The sequence below is a fragment of the Sphaeramia orbicularis genome, chromosome 17, assembly GCF_902148855.1.
Source record: "Sphaeramia orbicularis chromosome 17, fSphaOr1.1, whole genome shotgun sequence".
Taxonomy (NCBI): domain Eukaryota; kingdom Metazoa; phylum Chordata; class Actinopteri; order Kurtiformes; family Apogonidae; genus Sphaeramia; species Sphaeramia orbicularis.
Genome location: NC_043973.1, coordinates 5,435,521 through 5,456,546, shown reverse-complemented (window position 1 = coordinate 5,456,546; position 21,026 = coordinate 5,435,521). Strand labels below are relative to the sequence as shown.

Genomic DNA, 21,026 nt, shown 5'->3' with positions numbered 1-21,026 from the left:
AACATTTAGCAGCAGCAATGAATTTTTTTCCCCCTTTCCTCATACAGCCCCAGACAACAACCAGTGACCACAACAATCTCCTGATCTAAACTGTTTGACACCTGCTGATCCACTAATCCTATCAATAATAAAATACAATTCTTCATCTTTACATGATCATCAGATATCAGACCATATTTGGATGTTCGGATACTCCATAGTTACCGTGGAAACATTTTCATCTTCTACAACATTAAGTCACCAGTAAAACCCATTGAGTTGGATCAATGACAGTATATGGGAACACTGGGTTTATGTTCAGTTGTTTATATTTTTTTCTTCGGTTTTCTCTGTTTAGATACAATAACCTTTGAATTTACTATGAATATTCATGAAGATTTGAATTTAAAATTGGAAATTAAATATAGGAAAATACATGATTTATGGTGAAAATGCAAAATATAGAGGATAATATTACAGTTAAAGCTGCTACATCACTTGAAAAAGGTTAAATGGAGAGAAACATTTATTTGGGAATTGGAATTGAATTTGGAGCACATTGTCCTCTTCATGGCTGATTTAAGAAGGGGGAGCAGTTTTTGTTAGGGAGTAGAATTCGGCACAACACCGGTATCCTGCATGTTTTAGATGTATCCCTCTTCCAACACACCTGATTCAAACGATAAGCCTGTCATCAAGCTCTGCAGCAGCCTGATAACGACCATCAGGTGTGCTGGAAGAGGGAAATATCTAAAACATGCAGGATACCGGCCCTCCAGGACCAGGATTGGACACCCCGCAGAAAATCTTTTTTTTTTTTTTTTTTTTTTTTTTTTTTACACGCCTGTACCGTTTTCTGTACCCGCCCTTCCAGTTACGTAACAGGCGGCACATCGGTACAAGCAAATGGAGCACACCGGAAGGAAAGCAGAAGCAGCTGGTATTAGGCGGAGTTCTAAAAGAGGAAGTGGAACCTCTATATACTGTATTTAATAACACATAATAGAAATATAGCCATATTCTAAAAACCCTCATTCTGGGAGTGATATCAGTTTTGTATTTGTAGAAATGCAACGTCGCTTCTCTTTTTTCGCTGTGATTCGTTGAGTGCGCGAGGTGAGACTGTTTCATGGTTTAGTTAGCTTAGATAGGCCTAACAGTTGTGTAGCAAATGTCTGTTGTAGTATCCCGTTATATTATCCCGTCCCCTGTTGGGCTATGTAATAACATCAAAGGGTCTGCGAGATGTGATATATTGATAAACTGACTTGGCCTGCTACTGAAATGGCGATGTCATGTCCCAGCAGTCGAACTAAAAACGACATAAAGTAAGCTAGGTAGCTGCTAGCTCTGCAGCTGTCAGTCACCTCTGTTTACTGAAGAACTCCAAGAAAAACTGGACTAGAGACTGAAGAAACATTTTCAAATTTTACTCTCGTTAACGCTTCTAACTCCCCCCATTTACAACAATTTATAATGTGTGATGCTAAAGTGTCATTTTCTTTCAGCCTCAGTGCTCTGCTGAAGCCTTTAAACAGAACTAGTGACGGCTCATTGGGCATCATCACAATGGAGGAGACCAGTCGGGAAGCAGTGGCCACGGCAGTGCAGCGCGTGGCTGGGATGCTGCAAAGATCCGATCAGCTGGACAAAGTAGAGCAGTACAGAAGAAGAGAAGCTCGCAAGAAGGCATCTGTGGAAGCTAGACTGAAGGTGAAGTGGTAATATTAGCATTATAAATTTTATCCTGTCTGCTAAAGAGAACGTATTTCCATCCATGACTGTTACGTGAACAAAAGGTACAATGTTTTGAAAAACACTTTCAAACAGTACAGATTGTTCAAACTAATAATGTAAGTGTTGTAATTACTTAATGAGCATAATATAATGTACATGTCCCACATTGTCCCAGATAAACATACAGTATTGTCTGCACTACATTTTGATCATTGGAATCCGGCCTCTTAATTAATATACAGTGCATACAATGCCACTTCAGGCATGGCAAGGTTTATTTATATCAAGCATTTCATATACAAAAAGCAATTTAGTGTGCCTTACTTAAAATAACATCTATAGGGAAATAAATATATGAATATGATTAAAGATCAGAACATTAAAAATTATAATTAGAGGAGTGTACAGGATAGATAAAATCAATAGTAAAGAATAAAATTCTTTTATAAAATCCATATTAAAGGATCAATATTTACATAACTATAAGAATTAAGACTTACAGCACAATAAGAAAAGAGTGTAAGTTATAGAAATCATTCATAGACACATGAATTTGATTTAAAATTTTCAATATTTGGGACAAATCTAAGCTCTGCAGACAATGTGCTCTGGTTGTTCGTCTGTATAATAACATAAAAAAAACATATCATTTATGTACTCTGAGCTTAAACCATTGAGTGATTTGTGCAGTCATCTGGTGACAGACACATTTATCTGTATCATCTTTCTGCATAATTGCATAACTGTAGTGTATGTTGGGTCAGTTTTAATTTGTGAAACCATTGTGTTCTGTTACCATATGTGACATTTACCTAGGGAAAAAGCATCCACTTTATGATCTACATTTGTTTTTCTTTTTAATTAAATAATATGTAACATTAATCTTTAAAGCAGCGTATGACTTTCATCTCAAATTTTTCTTCAAATTTGTAAAACCCGAGTGATACTGTAATTGTCACTAATCCATTAGTCTTTTTGTGCTTACACACCTAAATCACTTCTCTCATGGTGAACAACTTTGAAGATGACTCCATCACAAGCATCACAAGGAATCTCTGTAGTCAATTGTTATCTTATAATAGTGTGATAGTGGAAAAAATACCTAAACATCAGCTTCATGGCATTTTCGGAATATGTCATTGTGTATGCTTATCATACACACCTCGCAAGCATACAGGGTATGACCGGGCACTCACTGCTCACTCCCTCATTGCAGTATGTGTATGATAAGCCTACACAATGACATATTCCGAAAATGCCATGAAACTGATTATATATTAAGCAAGTCGTATGAAGATCTCTGATGAAGTATTGTTTTTTAACGGTCACACACCCCATATTATAAGATCACAGTTGACTGACAGTGATTCCCTCCATTTCTTCTGACCCAGTAGCAGTTTCATTGCTTGTCTCCATGTTTGTTGCTGCTGCGGCTGCATGGAATTCCCATTCCCACAATTCACTTTGTGACAAAATTTCCAAGAAGGCCTGAGTGACGTTTCAGCTTGATATGTAAACAAACGGACTGCTTGTGATGGATTCATCCCTGAAGTTGTTCACCGTGAGGGAAGTGATTTAGGTACGTAAACTCAGAAAGACTAATGGATTAGTGGTAATTAGGCTCTCACTCGGGTTTTACAAATTTGAAGAAAAATTTGTGACGAAAGTCATACTCTGCTTTAAGTCCAGATTTTTCCATCTTAACAGAATCCAGACAATTTCCAATAGCATGTATTTCACCCTAAGTACATTAGTTTAGAAATTCATGAAATGAGTGTCTGATAATTGGCTCAACAGCAATCATACTTAAGGCAGACTAGTCTGTTATGGATGGTGGGATGAGTAAAAGTCAAGTAAATATTCAGAACATACACTGCCGTCTTTATTTGTCAGTGATGGTAAAATCGACACTAATGAACAGTATTACATTGCAGTGGATGTTCTCTCATGTCATTTAGGCAGCCATCCAGTCACAGCTTGATGGTGTTCGTACTGGACTGACCCAGCTGCACTGTGCCCTGCTGGATGTCAAAGAAATTCAAAGCTCACTTGCTGATGTGAGCAAAGACTGGAGACAGAGCATCAACACCATTGAGAACCTGAAGGATGTCAAGGATGCTGTGGTTCAACACAGTCAACTTGCCTCTGCTGTGGAAAACCTTAAAAACATCTTCTCAGGTACATAAGACCAGTGGACATGGCTTGTAATATTGGTTCACAGTTACTGTTCATTCACACTAACTGCCCAGGTGTAAAGCAGTTGCACTCATTAAATCAAGTATGAACGCAAATGAGATCTAGTTTGGCTCAGATTCATCTGATAAGAAAGATTGGCCAATAAATTTCTACTTTTGTATTTTTTTTACAGCCATTATCACACTTGCCTCTTTACTATGCCTGCTGTTCTCACTGTGTGCTTTTTACAAATACACACTTCAACACATCAGTAAACTTCTGGTGCCAAATGCGCCATTAAAACATTAGAGGTTGTGCTCTTCACCATAAGACTACGATGTCCCTCAATCTAGAGTGAACTACAAAACACAAACAGCCTGAAGCATTGCTGAGACGAAGAAATCGATCTCAGTGTCTCAGTTCCTAAAATGGTCACTTGGATTGGTTTAACTTGTTTCATCTTCCACTCTTCTATACAATCAATAACTCAAACAATCTATGTTATTCATAAAATGGGAAAAAAATAAATGAAAGCCTCTTCCAGGTTATTATAGAAACATACCTATGCTATTCTCCAGGTGGGCAACCAGTTCCCCTGTAGATATGCAACCCCACAATTCCAGAAAAGTGTGGCCGCTGTGTATACTGTAAATAAAATATTGCAATGAGCACAATGGAAAAGACAAAACAAATGAAATGTTTAAACTGAGGGGAAAAAAATAAGGTAATTTAAAAAATTTTTGCAGCAACATGTCTTCAAAAAGTTAGGATGGGAAACAACAGGCTGAAAAAGTAAGTAATACTGAAAACAAACAGAGGAACATTTTGCAACTAATTAGGTAACAGGTCAATAACTGGACTGGACATAAGAAAGATAATCCTAGAGAGGCACCATTTCTTCCAAGTGAAAATTGGATGATGTTGACCAATCTTGAAATGTTCATTTCTTAAAATTTCACTTTTCTCAGTTGAAACACATTTTTATGTTTTTTTATTTACATTTTACACAACATCTCAACTTTTCTGGAATTTGGGTGGCATGTGACTTGAAGGGTAAAAAAAACATAATGATAATTATTCAGGTGATGTCACTAATGAAAACCAATAAAAATTTGGAGTATAATATTTTATTTCTGTAACTGGATCCCCATAATTCTCCTAAATTTTACACACTGGATCTGAAGTGTTGTGAACAAGAAGGAGACGTTCAGTCAGATCTGTCTACTGTCTTTGCATTATACTTGAGTCCTCATGAACATTTATACCAAAAAACATTTTTTATGACATTACAGTGACCTTACATTTGACCAGCCAAATATACTCAGGTCTTTGAAGTGAATGTTTTACCTAATTTTAAGACTTCAGACTTCAGACTTGCTTTATCGTCATTCAATAAATGCACCATCAGTACTTAAGATATTCAGTCTGGTTATAATGGTTGTTAAACATAACAGAGACCAATGAATGGCTGGACAGACTTTGTTATAGAAGTGCACTGTGGATGCATCTAATAAGTGGACATTAAAATGAGACAAATGTGACCAGAAAAAATAAATGATAACAAACTGGCTGTGTTTATAGCATTGTAACACAACTTTGTATCCAGTTCCAGAGATTGTGGCAGAAACCCAGCAGTTGATAGAGCAGGCTGAACTGCTGCAGGCACACAGGAAGCTGATGGAGCTGGAGTGTTCACGTGATGACCTCATGTATGAGCAATACCGCATGGACAGCAAGAACACCAGCGACATGAACCTGATCTCCAACTACTTTGAAGATGTAGGTATAAATGACAGAGTATTTCCGTTGAGGACACAAATTTCATGTCTTCATCATACTTAGATTCGTTATATAGCCTACCTGTTTTACCGTTTCTTTTCTCCAGATTCTGAATCCTAAACACAGGTCCAGCTAGGAAATATGAATATTATATGGAAGTTTTTTAATCTTTGTTCTCATTTCTGCAACTCATACATTATTAAATTGTATCCTACCTGCCACCACAGCTTGCCTCACCTTGGAAAAGACTTGCATAAGCACTACATTTACTTGCTGTCATTGTACACAGCCAGGCCAAAAGAAAGTACCACAGTCTTATATTTGACAGGGATGCCTTTAGCTTCGATTATGGAATGCATTTGCTATGGCATTGTTTTCATTAGCTTATGCAGTATCACATCCATAGTTGTGTTCAATTTTGGCCAAAATCTTGTATTGATGATGGGAGGGTCAGGGTACTGCCTAAAGTCTTCTTCAGCACATTCAGAAGACTCTCAATGGAGTTAAGATCTGCACTCTATGGTGGCCAACCATCACAAAAAAATCCACTGATTGGAAAAATCTGTATATTCAGGTAGTCAGCTGACGTCTTTTTTTGGAGTGATAATGTTGCTGAACCTAGATGAGACCAATGGGGGCAACACTCATAACTCAGCTCCCACAGGCTTGTACAGTTTTTAGCTGTTACAACTTGTCATATGGAGCATATTAACCACTGCAATAATTATCCAATGAAAGGTTCTCACCAAGCTCTTACCAATTTGCCTGGTTCAACCTCTACAGCAATGTTTTTTGGCCAGGCAGTTGTTGGCTATTGCAGGGGGTCAAGCTATTACATGAGCAAACAAAATAAAAACTCAAAAACTGTAAAACTTCAGTTTGGCTTTTATTTGTATTTCAAGGTAAACGTGACAATGTAGCACTGTGTCCAGTACACTGGTTTTGTGTTGAGTTCATTGTCATATCAGGTCATGTCAGAATACCTCCCACAACACTTGGAAAGTTCTTCTAAAGCCATTAACTCTAAGTGTGTGTGTGTGTGTGTGTGTGTGTGTGTGTGTGTGTGTGTGTGTGTGTGTGTGTGTGTGTGTGTGTGTGTGTGTTGGTTTGTTTGTGCTGATTTAGCAATGGATGATACAGATTGGGGAGGCATTGATTGTGAAATTCTAAGCACATACTAATGTTTAGAATTATTATTTGGCTGATGTTGATGTTTTACTTTGTTGTTATTAATTCCACCTTTTGTGCAAAAGAAACAAGGAACATTAAGAATATCTACACTGTTTTAAAGCAGTATAATATCCTCAGACCATCTGATAAATTACAAATTATTTCTTACAAATTTATGAAACAGCTTAGATATTGGCTTACCCAAATGTTGAGTCATTATATTGGTACATCCCTAGTATAGACAAGAAGCTAACAAATTGTTAAACCTAATTAATTTTGATTTTAAAGCACTGACACTTTCCACACAGGTCCAGGGGTTGTCAGATGAACTGGCCAAACAGTTATGGATGGTACTACAGAGATCCATGGTAACAGTTCGCCGTGACCCAACCATGTTAGTGTCTGTAGTTCGTATCATTGAGCGGGAAGAGAAGATAGATCGGCGTATGGTTGACCGTAAGAAGCAAACTGGCTTCATCCCACCTGGGCGACCCAAACAGTGGAAGGACAAGATGTTTGAGGTATGTGGAAAAAGGATTCATTTGAATAATAATGCTCTAAAGATCCTCAAGGAGATTAAAATGTATACAGAGGCATTTGAATATTAAAGTGGAGATGAAACGCCTCTGCAAAGTGTATTGAAAAGAGACCCATATTAATCACATGTGACCCTTTTACTAATTATAAAAACTTCATAACACAACAGTTGTTACACAATATTTACCATTTTTACTAAAACTGTTTATTTAGCAACTGTTTGGTACATACTGATACCTTCATATATTTGGGGGGCCAAGCAAACCCTATAAACCATATTAGTCCCTTCATTGTATGCATGATGAACCACCACTCTCTCAGTGTGAACAGCGCAGATCACACTTCCACTCTTTGTTCCAAGTAGTTTTAACATCTTCAGTCTCTTTTTCAACTTTTTTTTGTTTTTTTAATTCTTCCTCTGTTACCCCTTTTGTCCTTACAACATCTTTATCCATTTTGGTTTTGATCAACAGTAAGGCAGATCTACATTGCATAGAGAATATTAAAACAAATTTCTGTCTTGCATCACTTAATTTAGCTTCATTTTGATCTCTTACCCACAGGTCTTGGAGGGTACAGTTAGCACTCGCATCGAAGGTACCCAGGCAGTGACAAGGGAGGCTGACAAAATGTGGCTTGTTCGCCTTCTGGAAATAACCAGGAAATATGTTCTAGATGACCTCATTGTTGTCAAGAACCTCATGGTGCAGTGTTTTCCTCCACACTACAACACTTTCAATAGGTAACAGCTACAAAGAAATGTCAGAATGAAATGACAGTGTGACAAATATTTGATAAAATTATAGGTAGAACATTTGAAAAAATTGTCGTTTAGATTAAAATTAGTCTAGATGTTGCAATGAAAATGAGGATGTTACAATATAACATCCTCATATATGCTATGTGTATATTGGTCTAAAATCCATTATAATTAAAGAGCTTCATAATGGGCATTTGCAGGGTCACTGAGGCCTTTACTGCATCTGCTTTTGTAGAGTGACTTTTGCAACTTTTTCCTCCCATTTCCAGTCGTATGTGTAAAATCATTGGAAAATGCTGAAGTTATTGATATTGTGTGGAGTCCTGTTACACATTAAGGTGTGTGTGCGTGTCCTTTCACATGCATTTGTGTTTCCAGGTTTTTCAGTCTTTATCACAATGCTGTTTCCTCTCGTGTAAAAGAATTGGCCTCTGAGGATTTGGAGGCTAATGAGATTGTGTCCCTGTTAACATGGGTCCTCAACACATACAAGAGGTACACACACACTTACACTGCTCAAATAAAGTCTTTTTTTTCCCTAATAGCTTTCTAAAGTATTGTGCAGAAGATCTATTGATATATTCATTTTGTAACATCTTATCAGACTTGCATAATATACTAAGGGCTGTCAGAAGGGTTGTTTTTTTTTTCTAATTGCAGACTGTATGTATATGCTGTTTGTGTGTGCACATGGACATTTCAGTGTGGATATGATGGGCCATCCAGAACTTCGTTCAGAGTGTGATATCAACCAGTTGGAGCTTTTGCTGCCCCAGGATGTGGTGGATGACCTGCTCAGCAAATATGTCCAGACTTTCACAGTAAGCAGCACAGACACCAACAGGACAAGTTGTCAGTACAGTGGAACCTCAGAGCATGAATTTAATTCATTCCATGACTGTGTTTGTTATCCGATTTACTCTTTTTTACAAATCAGTTTTCCCCATTGAAATGAATTGAAATATAATTAATTCATTCCAGGCCCCAAAACTACTCAAAAATCCTTTTTAAGGGTTTTTGAAATAGAAAAAGTGCAATAATAACAATGATTAAAAACAAATAAACTGGTTTTATTAACTTATTTACCTTTAATTGAGGAGGAGGAGGAGGAGGATTATTTCTGGCATTTTCTCTCTCTCTTCACTTAATTTTTTTTTTCTGGCCTCACTTTCAATCAGTTGAAATTCAGTCGCTTTTAATTTCACTGTCCACAGTTGCAGGTTGTTTCATTTTCATTCAAAATAGAAACCTTTTGCCTGTGAGGTTTGAAATGAGCCTGTAGAGGCATCACCTGTTGGGAGGAGCACCTGCTCTTACTGTGAATTTCCTCTTGTATTTCAAGAGCCACGGCTTATAAAGTAAATTTCTTGTACTATGGTGCACTTGTACTGTGTGGTTCTACTGTATATCACTGAAACGATTCAGGTTGTTGCCCCTTTTCATCCTGTAAGTAAGGAAGATGAAAGAAGTTAGGTCACAATTGGTCACAATATAGGTAACAGTTAAATCAGTGAGATGCTGCTGGGAGTAAAAGGTAGTGTTCAGAAACTCATATAGTATGCTTTTAAGCCTTGAACTTTCCCACATGAATGTTTGCGTAGTTGTGTTAAGATTAGGCCTGATGACAAAGGATCATGATTAAATTAATGTCGACTGTAATGATTACCGTGTTTTCCGGACTATGCACCTGAATATAAGCCGCACCCATGAAATTTTAAAAGAACAAAATATTTTTACATATATAGGCTGCACCTGACTATAAGCCACAGGTGTCCACATTGTAACATGAGATATTTACAAAGAAAGATGGTAAACAGAAAGATGATTTAAATATTTATTTACATACATTAACTGCTTTTTTCCAACCAGTGTCTGTAACACGGCAGTAAAATGGCAGTAACATGGCTGGTTAAAAAACCCAGAAAAGTCATTGATCACTATCTTCATCTTCCTTCTGTGCATTGAAACCCCTGAAGTCGTCTTCTTCAGTGTCAGAGTTGAACAGCCTCAGAAAGGCTCCGTCACACACTTTCTCAGTCTCTGTTCCGCTGTCGCTCTCACTGGCAGTTGCATGCAGCAGCTCTACTTCCTTCTTGGACAGCCAGATCAGTTGCTTTTAACTTAAAAGCTGCATCATATGCATTTCTTCGTGTGTTTTCCATGATGAGGGTTTGTGCATGACATGCAAAATGACTGTTAAAAGTTAAGCTTAAAACTCCTCCTCTTCGCATCACCTCTTCTACCTGTCTGTCTCACTTTTGCACTTCCTGCTAGAACGCCCCCTGGAGGCAGTTAGCCCGTCAAAATCTATACTTGAGCCGCATTGTTGTATAAGCCGCAGGGTTCAAAGTGTGAGAAAAAAGTAGCGGCTTATAGTCCGGAAAATACGGTACATTTAGACATTGTTATTTAATTTGGATAGATCTAGTAGCCTGTGGTGCAGACTAAATAAATATTAAATACAGACAAAGCACCACATGTTAATTATTTACGTTTCTGAATCTGTTTGGGATAAAGGCAGGTCAATGTTTGGACCAAGTTAGTCATATGACAAAACCTCTGCTGTCACTGTGTCTTTGTCTCATTCATAGTAAAGGTGCTTTTGTTGTTCCTGTTTTGTGCATTGGAGCATTACACACAGACAAAAAGCTCCTCCGGCGGCCTCCTCAGGCCTGGCACCTTGAAATGCATTTTAGCAGAGATTTCCATAACAAAGATCATACACTGTTTGCTGCAGCACTGATATGAAACTGTGTACACTTCCTGACTCCTAATTGGGTGTGGTCAGGAGGGTTGAGAATGTTGTGCCAATAAAATAAATGTAAGGTTTACATAAAATAATACCATAATATATTTTTTACTTGTAAGTAACAATATTAGATTAAATTATCTTTGATTCTTTGGTTTTGTCTTTGCATTTTTTACCTCCTTTAGCCTCCTGAGAACCAGGAAAGTACAAGTTCTGGCTTTTTTTAATCAAATAATTGCCTATGTTGGAAACATGATGCAACAGTTTTTTCGGATGCATTTTTTTTTTTTTTAACTTATGGAATGTCCTTTGCAGTGGACAGTTTTGGGTTTTTTTTTGTATAAAGCTGTGAAACTCTTGTCCACAAACATGGACAGAAAACCCATAGCTGGGTCTTAGGAGGTTCGATAAGACTTGTGCTGGTAGATCTTGCAGGAGTGTCAGAAGTTACAGAAGATATGGTGGTTGTGAAAAATTGATCCAGTTGTTACTATGGTGAAATGGTCATATTTCTTGATCACATTCACATCTTCCAATAGAATCAATGGGACAAAATCTGTAGAGGAGTGAGATAGTGTTGATACTCATATGGCACAAAAACATGAAATGACTATTTAGTGGACTGTCTGGTTTCGAAACCATCTTTGATTGTAGGAATTGAGCCAGACCCTTAAAGTTAGTGTATTAATATCAGTTTCTGGGTCACAAAGAGGAGGACTGAGGAGGCATGAAATATAGGGGGAAAAAAATGAGCGTCTTATCTTTCTATGTTACCTAGAAAGTGAATGACAATCACCTGACCTAATGAACGCCTCATTTCTTACAAGATAAATTTATGATGAAATGAAATCATATTAATGGCCCATCAAATAGAAATAGGACACATAAAATAGGACTGGAATTAGCAGCCTAGTGGTTTGCACTCACACATGAGCAAACATGCAACCGTGCAGTCAGCTAGCTGTCATGCACAGGTGAGGTAGGTAGTGTGTTCCAGGTGTACAAAGTGTTGTCTCTGTATGGGCACTGACTCTGTATCCATGTGTACAGTCTAATATAACTGGCTGGCTGCGTAAAGCACTGGAAACGGACAAGAAGGACTGGCAGAAAGACACAGAGCCTGAGGCTGACCAGGATGGATACTACCAAACCACACTGCCTGCCATCGTCTTTCAGGTAACGCTCAGGCACTCTCTGTCTTGCTGATTCTGAATGTCAGCCAAGTTAAAGGTTTAGACCAGATGCTGGTCAAGTTTCACTGATACCATTAAGTTAGCCTAACTCCTTATCTGAAGAGTAATGGTATGCTCTGTGGTATTTGCCTTCTGTCTTCTGTTTTGTTTTGTTTGTTGTTACAAGAAAATACATTATTTGCAGAGTCATAGAAACACCAAGGTATGGTTTGACAGCTCTAATTTTGGCAAAAAGGTTAATAGGCTCAAGGAAGGAAAAAGATTTTGGCAGACAAAGGTCAAAGGCCACTGTGACCTCATAAAACATATTATATTGTGAAAAAGTTGCAAGATACAGTTGTTATCAGGTATCTCTGGCAAATTAAAACAAAGGCTTCAAATATTTCTCTAAATGTGCAATAAATGTAAAATATATGAAAGTGTCACTGTTTCTATTTAAATTATAGAATAAAATTAACTTTCTGTAGTGGTCTAATTTTTATATACTCTGTATATATATACTTTGTACCTCTGCCTATGACTAGGATTATGTTTTTTTATTTTCTGTTGGCAGGTACTTGGACTCAAAAGACGCTCTGAGCCGTACATACAGTGGTATCTTGACTTACGAACGTACCAACTTACAACTTTTTTGAGTTACGAGCCGTTGCTCAACCAATTTTTTTTTTTTTTTTTTTTTTGCTTTAACTTGCAAGCCAAAATCCAAGTTACAAGTGAGCTTCAGATATGCTGCTGCTAATTGTCATAGCCAATAACAAGAAAAATGTTGGAAGACAGCTAGTAGGTATTCTCCTGCCGGATCTTCCATCTCTTTGCTCACCACAGTGTTTTGAGGAGTACTGATGGGTTCCTCCTGGCAACCTCATTTTTATTTAGCCTATCAGATGGCTCCGGAGCCACATGCGGTTCTTTCATCCCTCTGCTGCGGCTCCCTGAGGCTTTGGAAAATTAATAATGAATATTTAATATAAGTTTTTTTATTTTAGTTTTTCAGTTTTTTTTTTAAATGTAATTCTGAGTTTGATGATTATGATGATATTATGGATAGGTATTACAGGTATTATCTCCTGCTGCACAACAAAGTCCAGTCTCTGTCCAGAGGGGAGGTGCTGAAACGTTTTGTTGTGTGTGGAAGAGATGAAAAGAGGCTGTCCAGAGCAGGTCAATATGCATTGGAGATAAGTTTGGTATAAATTACACATAAGTTCAAAGCTCGTTACTCATAGGTTAGAAATATGTTTTGCATACGTGAGACGTTATCTCAATGTATTTGGACTTATGAGGCTGGTATGGAATTGGGATTATTGGCATTTCAGTTAAATTCAATAGGGAAAATTGATTTGATATAATAGCTGGGATAGTCTCTAGTGACCCCCATGACCCTAGTAAGGATAAAGCGGGTTTAAAAAATGAATGAATAAGTGAATGAATGATTTGATATACGAGCAAATTGAGTTATGAGTTGGTCACGGAACAAATTAAACTCATAAGTCAAGGTACCACTGTAGATTTTTACAATTGTACTGAACATTGAAAAAAATTGTTTTTTTTTTTTGTTTTTTGGTTTTTTTGAGCTGTAAACAAAACTATATGATGTAAACACACCAGTACTGGTGATGATACAATGATAAGCAGTAAAAAAAAAAAAAAGTCGAACACTTGTTTAGGACCTAGTGTGTTCTGTAGAGGTGTCCTCTTTGTCATGCCCTGAGCAACTCCTGTCACGCATATCCACTCCTAGCTAGCCACTCTTTCTTTTCTGAATTATGCAGTGGATGGAGTTAAACTACAAATAGGTAAAGTTATGCTTCAAGTACTTATTGAAATCACTGTTTGTTTGATTCCTATTCCTTCTTTCCATTCTCCACTCTGTTGTCAGATGTTTGAGCAGAATCTACAAGTTGCTGCCCAGATTGATGGGGATTTTAAAGAGCAAGTTTTAAAACTTTGCCTGAAACAAATGAACACATTCCTTATGAGGTAAGCTTTTCCACACAATTTGTAAAAAATGTCTCTCATGAGTGAAGTATTCAGTATTCATAACAAATCCAGTGTGAGGGTGCCAGCCATGTGTCTTGTGTTTAGGTACAGAGAGGAGGCAGTGGTCTACAAGGAGGAGCACCTGAGAGACCGTCAGTTGCCTCAGTGTTATGTTCAGTACATGATAGCCATCATTAACAACTGCCAGACATTCAAGTAAGAAGATTCTGTACTAAAGTCGCAACCAAATACTGGATTTGCATGCCATACTATGATTCCAATTAGATTCTCACCAAAGTTAATTGAAGCTAAGGTCTTAGTTCTGTCATTATTGTACCTACACTACCGGTCAAAAGTTTTAGAACACCCCAGTTTTTACAGTTTTTTGTCGAAATTCAAGCAGTTCAAGTCCAATGAACAGCTTGAAATGGTACAAAGGTAAGCGGTGAACTGCCAGAGGTTAAAAAAAAAGGTAAGGTTAAACAAAACTGAAAAATAATGTACATTTCAGAATTATACAAAAAGGAGAACAAGAAATGGGTTAACAACTTAAAGCAGTTCTGCAGCAATGGAGGTTGATCAAGCCTCGAAAGTTGGTGCTGTCAATGTGAAGAGAAGACTTCGAGTTGCAGGTTTGATCAGTCCATAACACCTTCTTCCAGTCTTCAGTAGTCCACTGGCGGTGTTTGTTGGCCCAGAGAAGCTTCTTTTTTTATTCTCAAGTCTCAGCAATGGCTTACCTTTGTACCATTTCAAGCTGTTCATTGGACTTGAACTGTTTGAATTTCAATACAAAACTGGAAAAATTGGGGTGTTTTAAAACTTTTGACCGGTAGTGTAAATAACATCATTCACTCATTAAAATGATAGTCATCTTTGTTGCTGTGGTTTCAGCCATTTTCTGTTTTGTTTACGACTGAATCATCTTTGAAGCTTAAAGATGCTGGCTTTAAAATGTTTGACAACTGTCCCATGTTTACCTCAGAGAGTCCATCAACAGTCTGAAGAGGAAGTACTCTCAGTCTTTGGAGCCTACAGACAGCGATGCTGCCATTGAGAAGACACTGAATGAGGTGGCCAAGGAGGGATGTCAGTTCCTATTGGATGAAGTTTTCTTAGACCTCGATGTAAGAAAGGCACTTACCAGACTAAATTGTAATAAGAGAGGATGTTTCCTATGTATTTAGATATCGTATTAATATAAAAGTATCAGCTAAATGATTGCTTCATAGTTTCATAGGATTAGGGAGTCTAAATCATCATTGCACAAGAGCACTGTATTTGGCAGTTTTGAGACTAGTATAGAGACAATTCTACCAATGAAAGAAAAAAAAAATCAACCCAATGATCTTTTTTTGTTGAACTCACTTGTGTGTCCCAGCATCATCTAAATGAACTGCTGACTAGGAAGTGGCTAACGGGCTCTCACGCTGTGGACACTATTTGTGTGACGGTAGAAGACTACTTCAATGACTTCAACAAGATCAAAAAACCCTTCAACCAGGTATGAATAGGAGATCACAGCATCTACACAGTGTTACATACCTGGTGACACATTCATGTTGTGCCAGGATTTCCCCTAGACCAGTTTGTAACACTATCTTTTTCACAAGTAATGGCAAGCATCAAATGTAACTTTTTCTTAGTGTTTACTATAAAATGAAATGTTGAGCTGCTATAATGTCAATATGCTAGCTGTGGTCTAGAAGGCTGGAGAAGCTGCTTGTGAGAGAAGGGTTGCCAGTTCAGTACCCTGGACCAGCAGAGAAATTGTTGGCCCATTCACCCATCATTTGCTGCCAGGGCAACTGACATGTGAGCCACTGCTCCAAGTCTGCAGTGTGTGGTGTGTTCCTGCATGTCAGTGATGGGTTAAAAGAGGGTCAATGTTGGTGTGTGTTGCAGTGTCCACATGTAAGAGATATATGTTGACAAATAATGACTATTCCTCTAATGCAGGCAGAATATAATTTTGAACACTGTCTTGATGCCCCCTATGCTAACATACTGTGATTTGTCTGGATGACAGGAGATGACGAGTGAGGCACTGCGCAGAGTGGTGGTGGAGTACATTAAGGCAGTAATGCAGAAGAGAATCACTTTTAAGAACGCAGATGAAAGGAGAGAAGGAGCTGAGAGGATGATTAAAGAGGCTGAACAGTTCAAATTCCTCTTCAATAAGCTGGCTGCTGTGAGTTAACATGTACAAGTTTTAATTTTTGTACTTAAAAATAATATACTCTGCACACACAAAGATTTATGTCTGACAGTTCACAACCACAAGTGCTAGATTTACTAATACATTGCATGCGTCTCTTTTTGGCACAAAAAAAATTACTGTTGAGATTTAATTGTGCATTGAATAATAATAATAATAATAATAATTATTATTATTATTATTATTATTATTTCATACAGCAATTTGCAACAAAGAAATAAAAAAACAAGAACTGAGGACCTGATAAGGAGGACAGTAAAAAAAACCTTAAAATAAAATAGTAAGTGTAAATTGAGGGGAGGAGGTTGGTGCTGTGGGGTGTCAACACTCGGGTTGAGTTTCCCTAGTGTTAACATAAAACATGAACCGATAAAAAATACCTTTAAAGTGTCAGATAAGCAGTAGTGATGTGTGGCAAATAGGCATGTGCATAACTTGTAATTTTGGTTGATCATTGAATGAAGGGTGAAGACACAGAGCGACTTTGCGGAGCCATTGCTGCCATCGCTGAAGTCTTTAAACTGACTGACCCAACTCTGCTTTTCCTGGAGGTCTCCACTCTAGTCTCAAAATATCCTGACATCAGGTTTGTACACAAACACATGACACACATGTACTTTACAAGTCTTTGTTGCAAGCATATTCAAATATAATCGATAATAATGTACATTTTGGTATGTAAAGGCAGTTGTGTGTTAACACTGTCTGGCTTGAAGCACCGCATATTAACCCAGAAGGAGCCAGTGTGACTTTTGTGGCAGTTCCCAAAAGAATTTTTCTCTCTGTTAAACATTTTTTAAGTGATTTATCACTATTCGTTATAATATTATCCTCTGAATTTTGTATTTTTTCCAGTGAAAATTGTCTATTTTCCTATGTTTATATCATCATATATATGTTCATAAAAGCCCAGATTAAAGTCAAATGTTATTGTATCAAAGCAGACTAAAATGAAGAAAATGTGTTTTTTTTGTCAGTCCAATCTGTCATTAGCTGAACATAAACCCAGTGTGTCCATCCAACTGTCATTGATCCAACTCCATGTGTTTTATTGGTGAATTAGTGTTGTAGAAGATGACGGTGTTTCCACGGTAACTATGGAGCCTCTGAACTTCCAAATGGGTCATATCTGATGACCATGAAATGTTGAATAACTGTATTTTACACCAATTGTTTACGTGGATTTAGAGGATTAGTGGATCAGCAGTTTAGATCAGTAGATGGTTGACGATGGATGTTTGGGTCTTTATGAGTTAATGTTAATAATGGTATGTTGGACACTCACTCACTCATTCTTCCCATGGCCCCATAAGCCATAGGGGTGTAATGACGGACGCTTGGGCAGTCAGCCATCTCCAGTGTTCATGATCTTCTGCTGTGCAAAGCAGGGTTTGGATGCTGCTACCAGTCCATTTTTTGATGTTATCCATCCAAGACTTCCTCCTTCTGCCTCTTTTTTGCATCCCATCTACTGACCCCTGTAGGATGGTCTTTGACAGGGGGGTTTGCCTTGTGATGTGCCCGTAACAAGTCAGTTTACAATGTTTTACTGTTGAGAGTAGTGACTCTTGTTCTCCAGCATGGGTGACAGCTATAGTTCTCTGAATGAATTGTACAGTCTGACTGTCACAGGAAAGCCAATGGAGTTGATTTTCCAGACACTGGAACGCCTTGTCATGGCTGTTGTTGCTATGCCTATTCTTGTTCTTATTTCTTTTGTGGAGCTGCCACCTTCACTCACAAATGACATGAGGTACTTGAAGTCCTTCACTTCATCCAGCGTTTGCCCATTCATTCTGATGTTGTTTAAGTTAAATAGTAGTAGTTGTTGACAAGGATCTTGCTTTTCTGTGTCAATATCATCAGTGAAGTGAAGGTTGGAGATCAGTCTTCCACCAATGATTATGGAGGTGTGGAAGCCTTGTAGTGCTTCTTGCATGATGTTTTTCAGAAGGATGTTGAATATGACAGGGGAGAGGGGGCAGCCTTAACAGACACCAATAGTTTTTTTTTTAAAGGTTCTCTGATATGGTTTTTTAATAAAACTGCACTGCTCGAGTCTGCATAAAATGCTTGGATGACCTGTATGAGGTTTTTATCAAAGTTGTAGTTTCTGAGAACCTGCCAAACACGATCAAAGGCTTTCTTGAAGTCAATGAAGGTATGGTACAAGTCGCACTGGTACTGAAGACTTTTCAGTCAGTAGTCTGATGTTGAAGATCTGTTCAGTGGTGCTCCTTTTTGGTCTGAATCCTGCCTGTTCTGGTAAAATTTCCTCTCCTTTGTTCCTCAGTCTGTTCAGGATGATCTATAGCATTGCTTTGCTAATGTGACAGATAAGGTTGTTTTGCAGTTTTGGCCTTGTCTTGGGTTTTCTTTCTTGGGAATGGGGATAATCAAGGATCAATTTTTGGGGCCTCTACCTGATTTCCCATACCCTTTGTCAGATATGTCTGAGTGCTCTTATCATGCCTAGTCCTTTATGTTTCAGAAACTCTTCTGGAATGTTATTGATGTCTGGCAGTTTACCAGTTTTTAAACCCCTTTACTGTGTCCTCTACTTCGACTTGAAGTATTGGTGGTCATTGCTGGTCATTGTGGCATTAGCTAGAATGTTGGGGTCTGGGGTCAACGTAAAGTTGTATAGCTCCTAACAGTCCATCTTTTGATTACTGCTGTTTTCTCTATTAATAACTAGCCGTACAGTACAGTTGGTGTCGGCTGCTGCCTTATCGGTACAGACAGCTGCCTGTCAGCCAGCTGAGCCCATAAAAAAAAAAAAAGAAGCAAAAAATAAATAGATAAATAAATTTAAAAAATAACAAGCCAACCTTGTCCTCGAATATTGTTGATGCTGGTTGCTGTGTTCTTGTCAGTGTCTTTCACGTAGTGAAGGCTGCTTTGCTGTTTCTCTTTTGCATCCCTGCCTCTAGGCTTTCACACTGTGCTGTGATCCACTTCTCTTTATCCTCCATTTTCTGGCTCGTCCTCCTTTGTTTTCTTCAAGGTCCTCCTCTGGTCACACAGGTTTAGGATGTCGTCAGTGACCAATGATTTGTTATTCCTCCTGTCCTTCTGTTTCAGTTGCTACTTCTGTCAATGTTTCCTCCATGCTATCAGGACAGTGATCAACAGAAAACTAGACTTAGGGCCCAACTCACTGCGGTCCTTTTTTCATCCACAAATGTGACATCTTTTACCTCCAAAGTTACCACTTTCATTGACAGCCCTGAGAAGCAATTTAAGTTTTTGTAGGCTCAGTGGTTTTCCATACCACATACATCTTTAAAAGCGGTGGGAGACTGTGTAAAATGTAAGGAAAATGAGATTGCAGTGATTTACAAATTTTACAATTTGTAATTGAACTAATATTTTTTTTCAAAATTTTACGTAAGCATACTAAATTTCTTCCACAATATATATCAGATACTTTATTTTGCTTGTAAATATACATATAAATTGAATATGTTTGTTGATAATGAGCATATTTTTTGAAGCAGAATTGTTTGTATTCATTTACAGTGGTATTCTGGGGCTCGATAAAGGAGCAACATTGTGGCCCAAATGTAGAGCAAATTGGATTTCTGGATCAGATCAAGCAGTGCCATCCCAGCCACATCATTCATCATCAAATTGCAGAATTTCTACACTGCTCTGTGTTTTTATTTGGATACTATTTTATAGAATAACTGACTTGGTCAGTATGTCCTTCAAATTAGAAATGATTCATGTTATTGTTTTAGAAGCATTTTGTCATCAACCCACAATAATGATAACACATTAATCAGACAAGACACAGGCAATTTAGTGCTATCCTTGCAGTAATGGTTTGGTATTGAAATAAGATGTGGAGTCCCCTTTGTGTGTAGGTAGACAAGACTGGATGAAAACACTGCTCATTTAGAGACAATGTGGTCTGAAGACCAAGATCTTAAGTACTGCAACTTAGAAGTTGTCTTGCAAGTTTCCTATTGATTACATGAAAAAGCAAGATGTGAATTCATTCTAGGCACTGTTGTATCCACCACTTCTGTACCACCTCTGTACCCAAACTAATTCAAATGTTTGCTTTTGTCATTGCTGCTCTCTGCAGGGAGGAGCACATCCATGCATTGCTGGCAGTACGTGGGGACGCCAGCAGGGAAATGCGACAGATGATTATTGGCACTCTCAGCGAAAACAAAGTCTCTTACGCTGGAGTCACACAACCCATCTTCAAAGACATTACCGTGCCCACCATCACTATGACAACCATGACTACCATGACCTCCATGGCAACGGCAAAACTGCTCAAATAAATGCAATTACCATGACATCCGTTCTACCTTGAGCATATTAAGAAACTCCAACATACTGATTTATTTTTCCCCACACTTCTCTTTAATGGTGTAATGCAGGCTGTTGTGTTTTTACCTTTTATTCAGTTGATTTGTTTCATTGATTACAAGTGTGCTGCAGCAAAATAAATTTCTAGATGTAAAAATGGACTGTGGTTTGTCTACTAATTGGAGGTGAGTTCACTGTGAATGCATGAAAAGAAATGCACAAAAAACTGACTGATCGACTGATGGTTCCAGAGAAATTCTTCTTTGTGGAGTTCAGAAGAATACCTTATATAAAAGGATAAATGTTTTTAAAAAAAACATACATTTATGAGAGAGGGACATGGAGACCAGTTTTTTTGATAATTGACCATTGTGACCCAATTTGCAATAGGACTCGATTTTCAAAATGCATATTTGATGCATT

The 21,026-nt window shown here is 37.9% G+C and overlaps 1 protein-coding gene across 4 annotated transcripts; it reads left to right on the top strand.

The window, feature by feature from the left end:
* Window positions 1–898: 898 nt before the first annotated feature.
* On the top strand, window positions 899–20,912 carry exoc3 (exocyst complex component 3). 4 transcript variants are annotated; one of them, XM_030159538.1, is made up of 16 exons: window positions 899–1,095; window positions 1,507–1,692; window positions 3,675–3,894; window positions 5,498–5,670; window positions 7,149–7,361; window positions 7,941–8,119; window positions 8,516–8,632; window positions 8,841–8,958; window positions 11,937–12,062; window positions 13,959–14,059; window positions 14,165–14,275; window positions 15,045–15,186; window positions 15,441–15,563; window positions 16,089–16,250; window positions 16,742–16,863; window positions 20,371–20,575. In XM_030159538.1, exons 2-16 carry the CDS (start codon window positions 1,549–1,551, stop codon window positions 20,573–20,575), a joined length of 2,256 nt encoding a protein of 751 aa, XP_030015398.1. In that variant the 5' UTR covers window positions 899–1,095; window positions 1,507–1,548. The 4 variants fall into 4 exon arrangements, with proteins under 4 accessions (XP_030015398.1, XP_030015397.1, XP_030015396.1 ...); XM_030159537.1 differs by having other exon boundaries at window positions 1,494–1,692; XM_030159536.1 differs by having other exon boundaries at window positions 900–1,095; window positions 1,488–1,692.
* Window positions 20,913–21,026: the final 114 nt, after the last annotated feature.

What these genes read in the sequence shown, in the direction of transcription:
- exoc3 (XM_030159539.1), top strand. Translation starts at nt 1,549, where the DNA reads ATGGAGGAGACCAGTCGGGAAGCAGTGGCCACGGCAGTGCAGCGCGTG. An exon ending in TCTCCAACTACTTTGAAGAT is followed by an intron (nt 5,671 to 7,148) that starts GTAGGTATAAAT and finishes CTTTCCACACAG; the next exon opens with GTCCAGGGGTTGTCAGATGA. An exon ending in TGCCTGCCATCGTCTTTCAG is followed by an intron (nt 12,063 to 13,958) that starts GTAACGCTCAGG and finishes CTCTGTTGTCAG; the next exon opens with ATGTTTGAGCAGAATCTACA.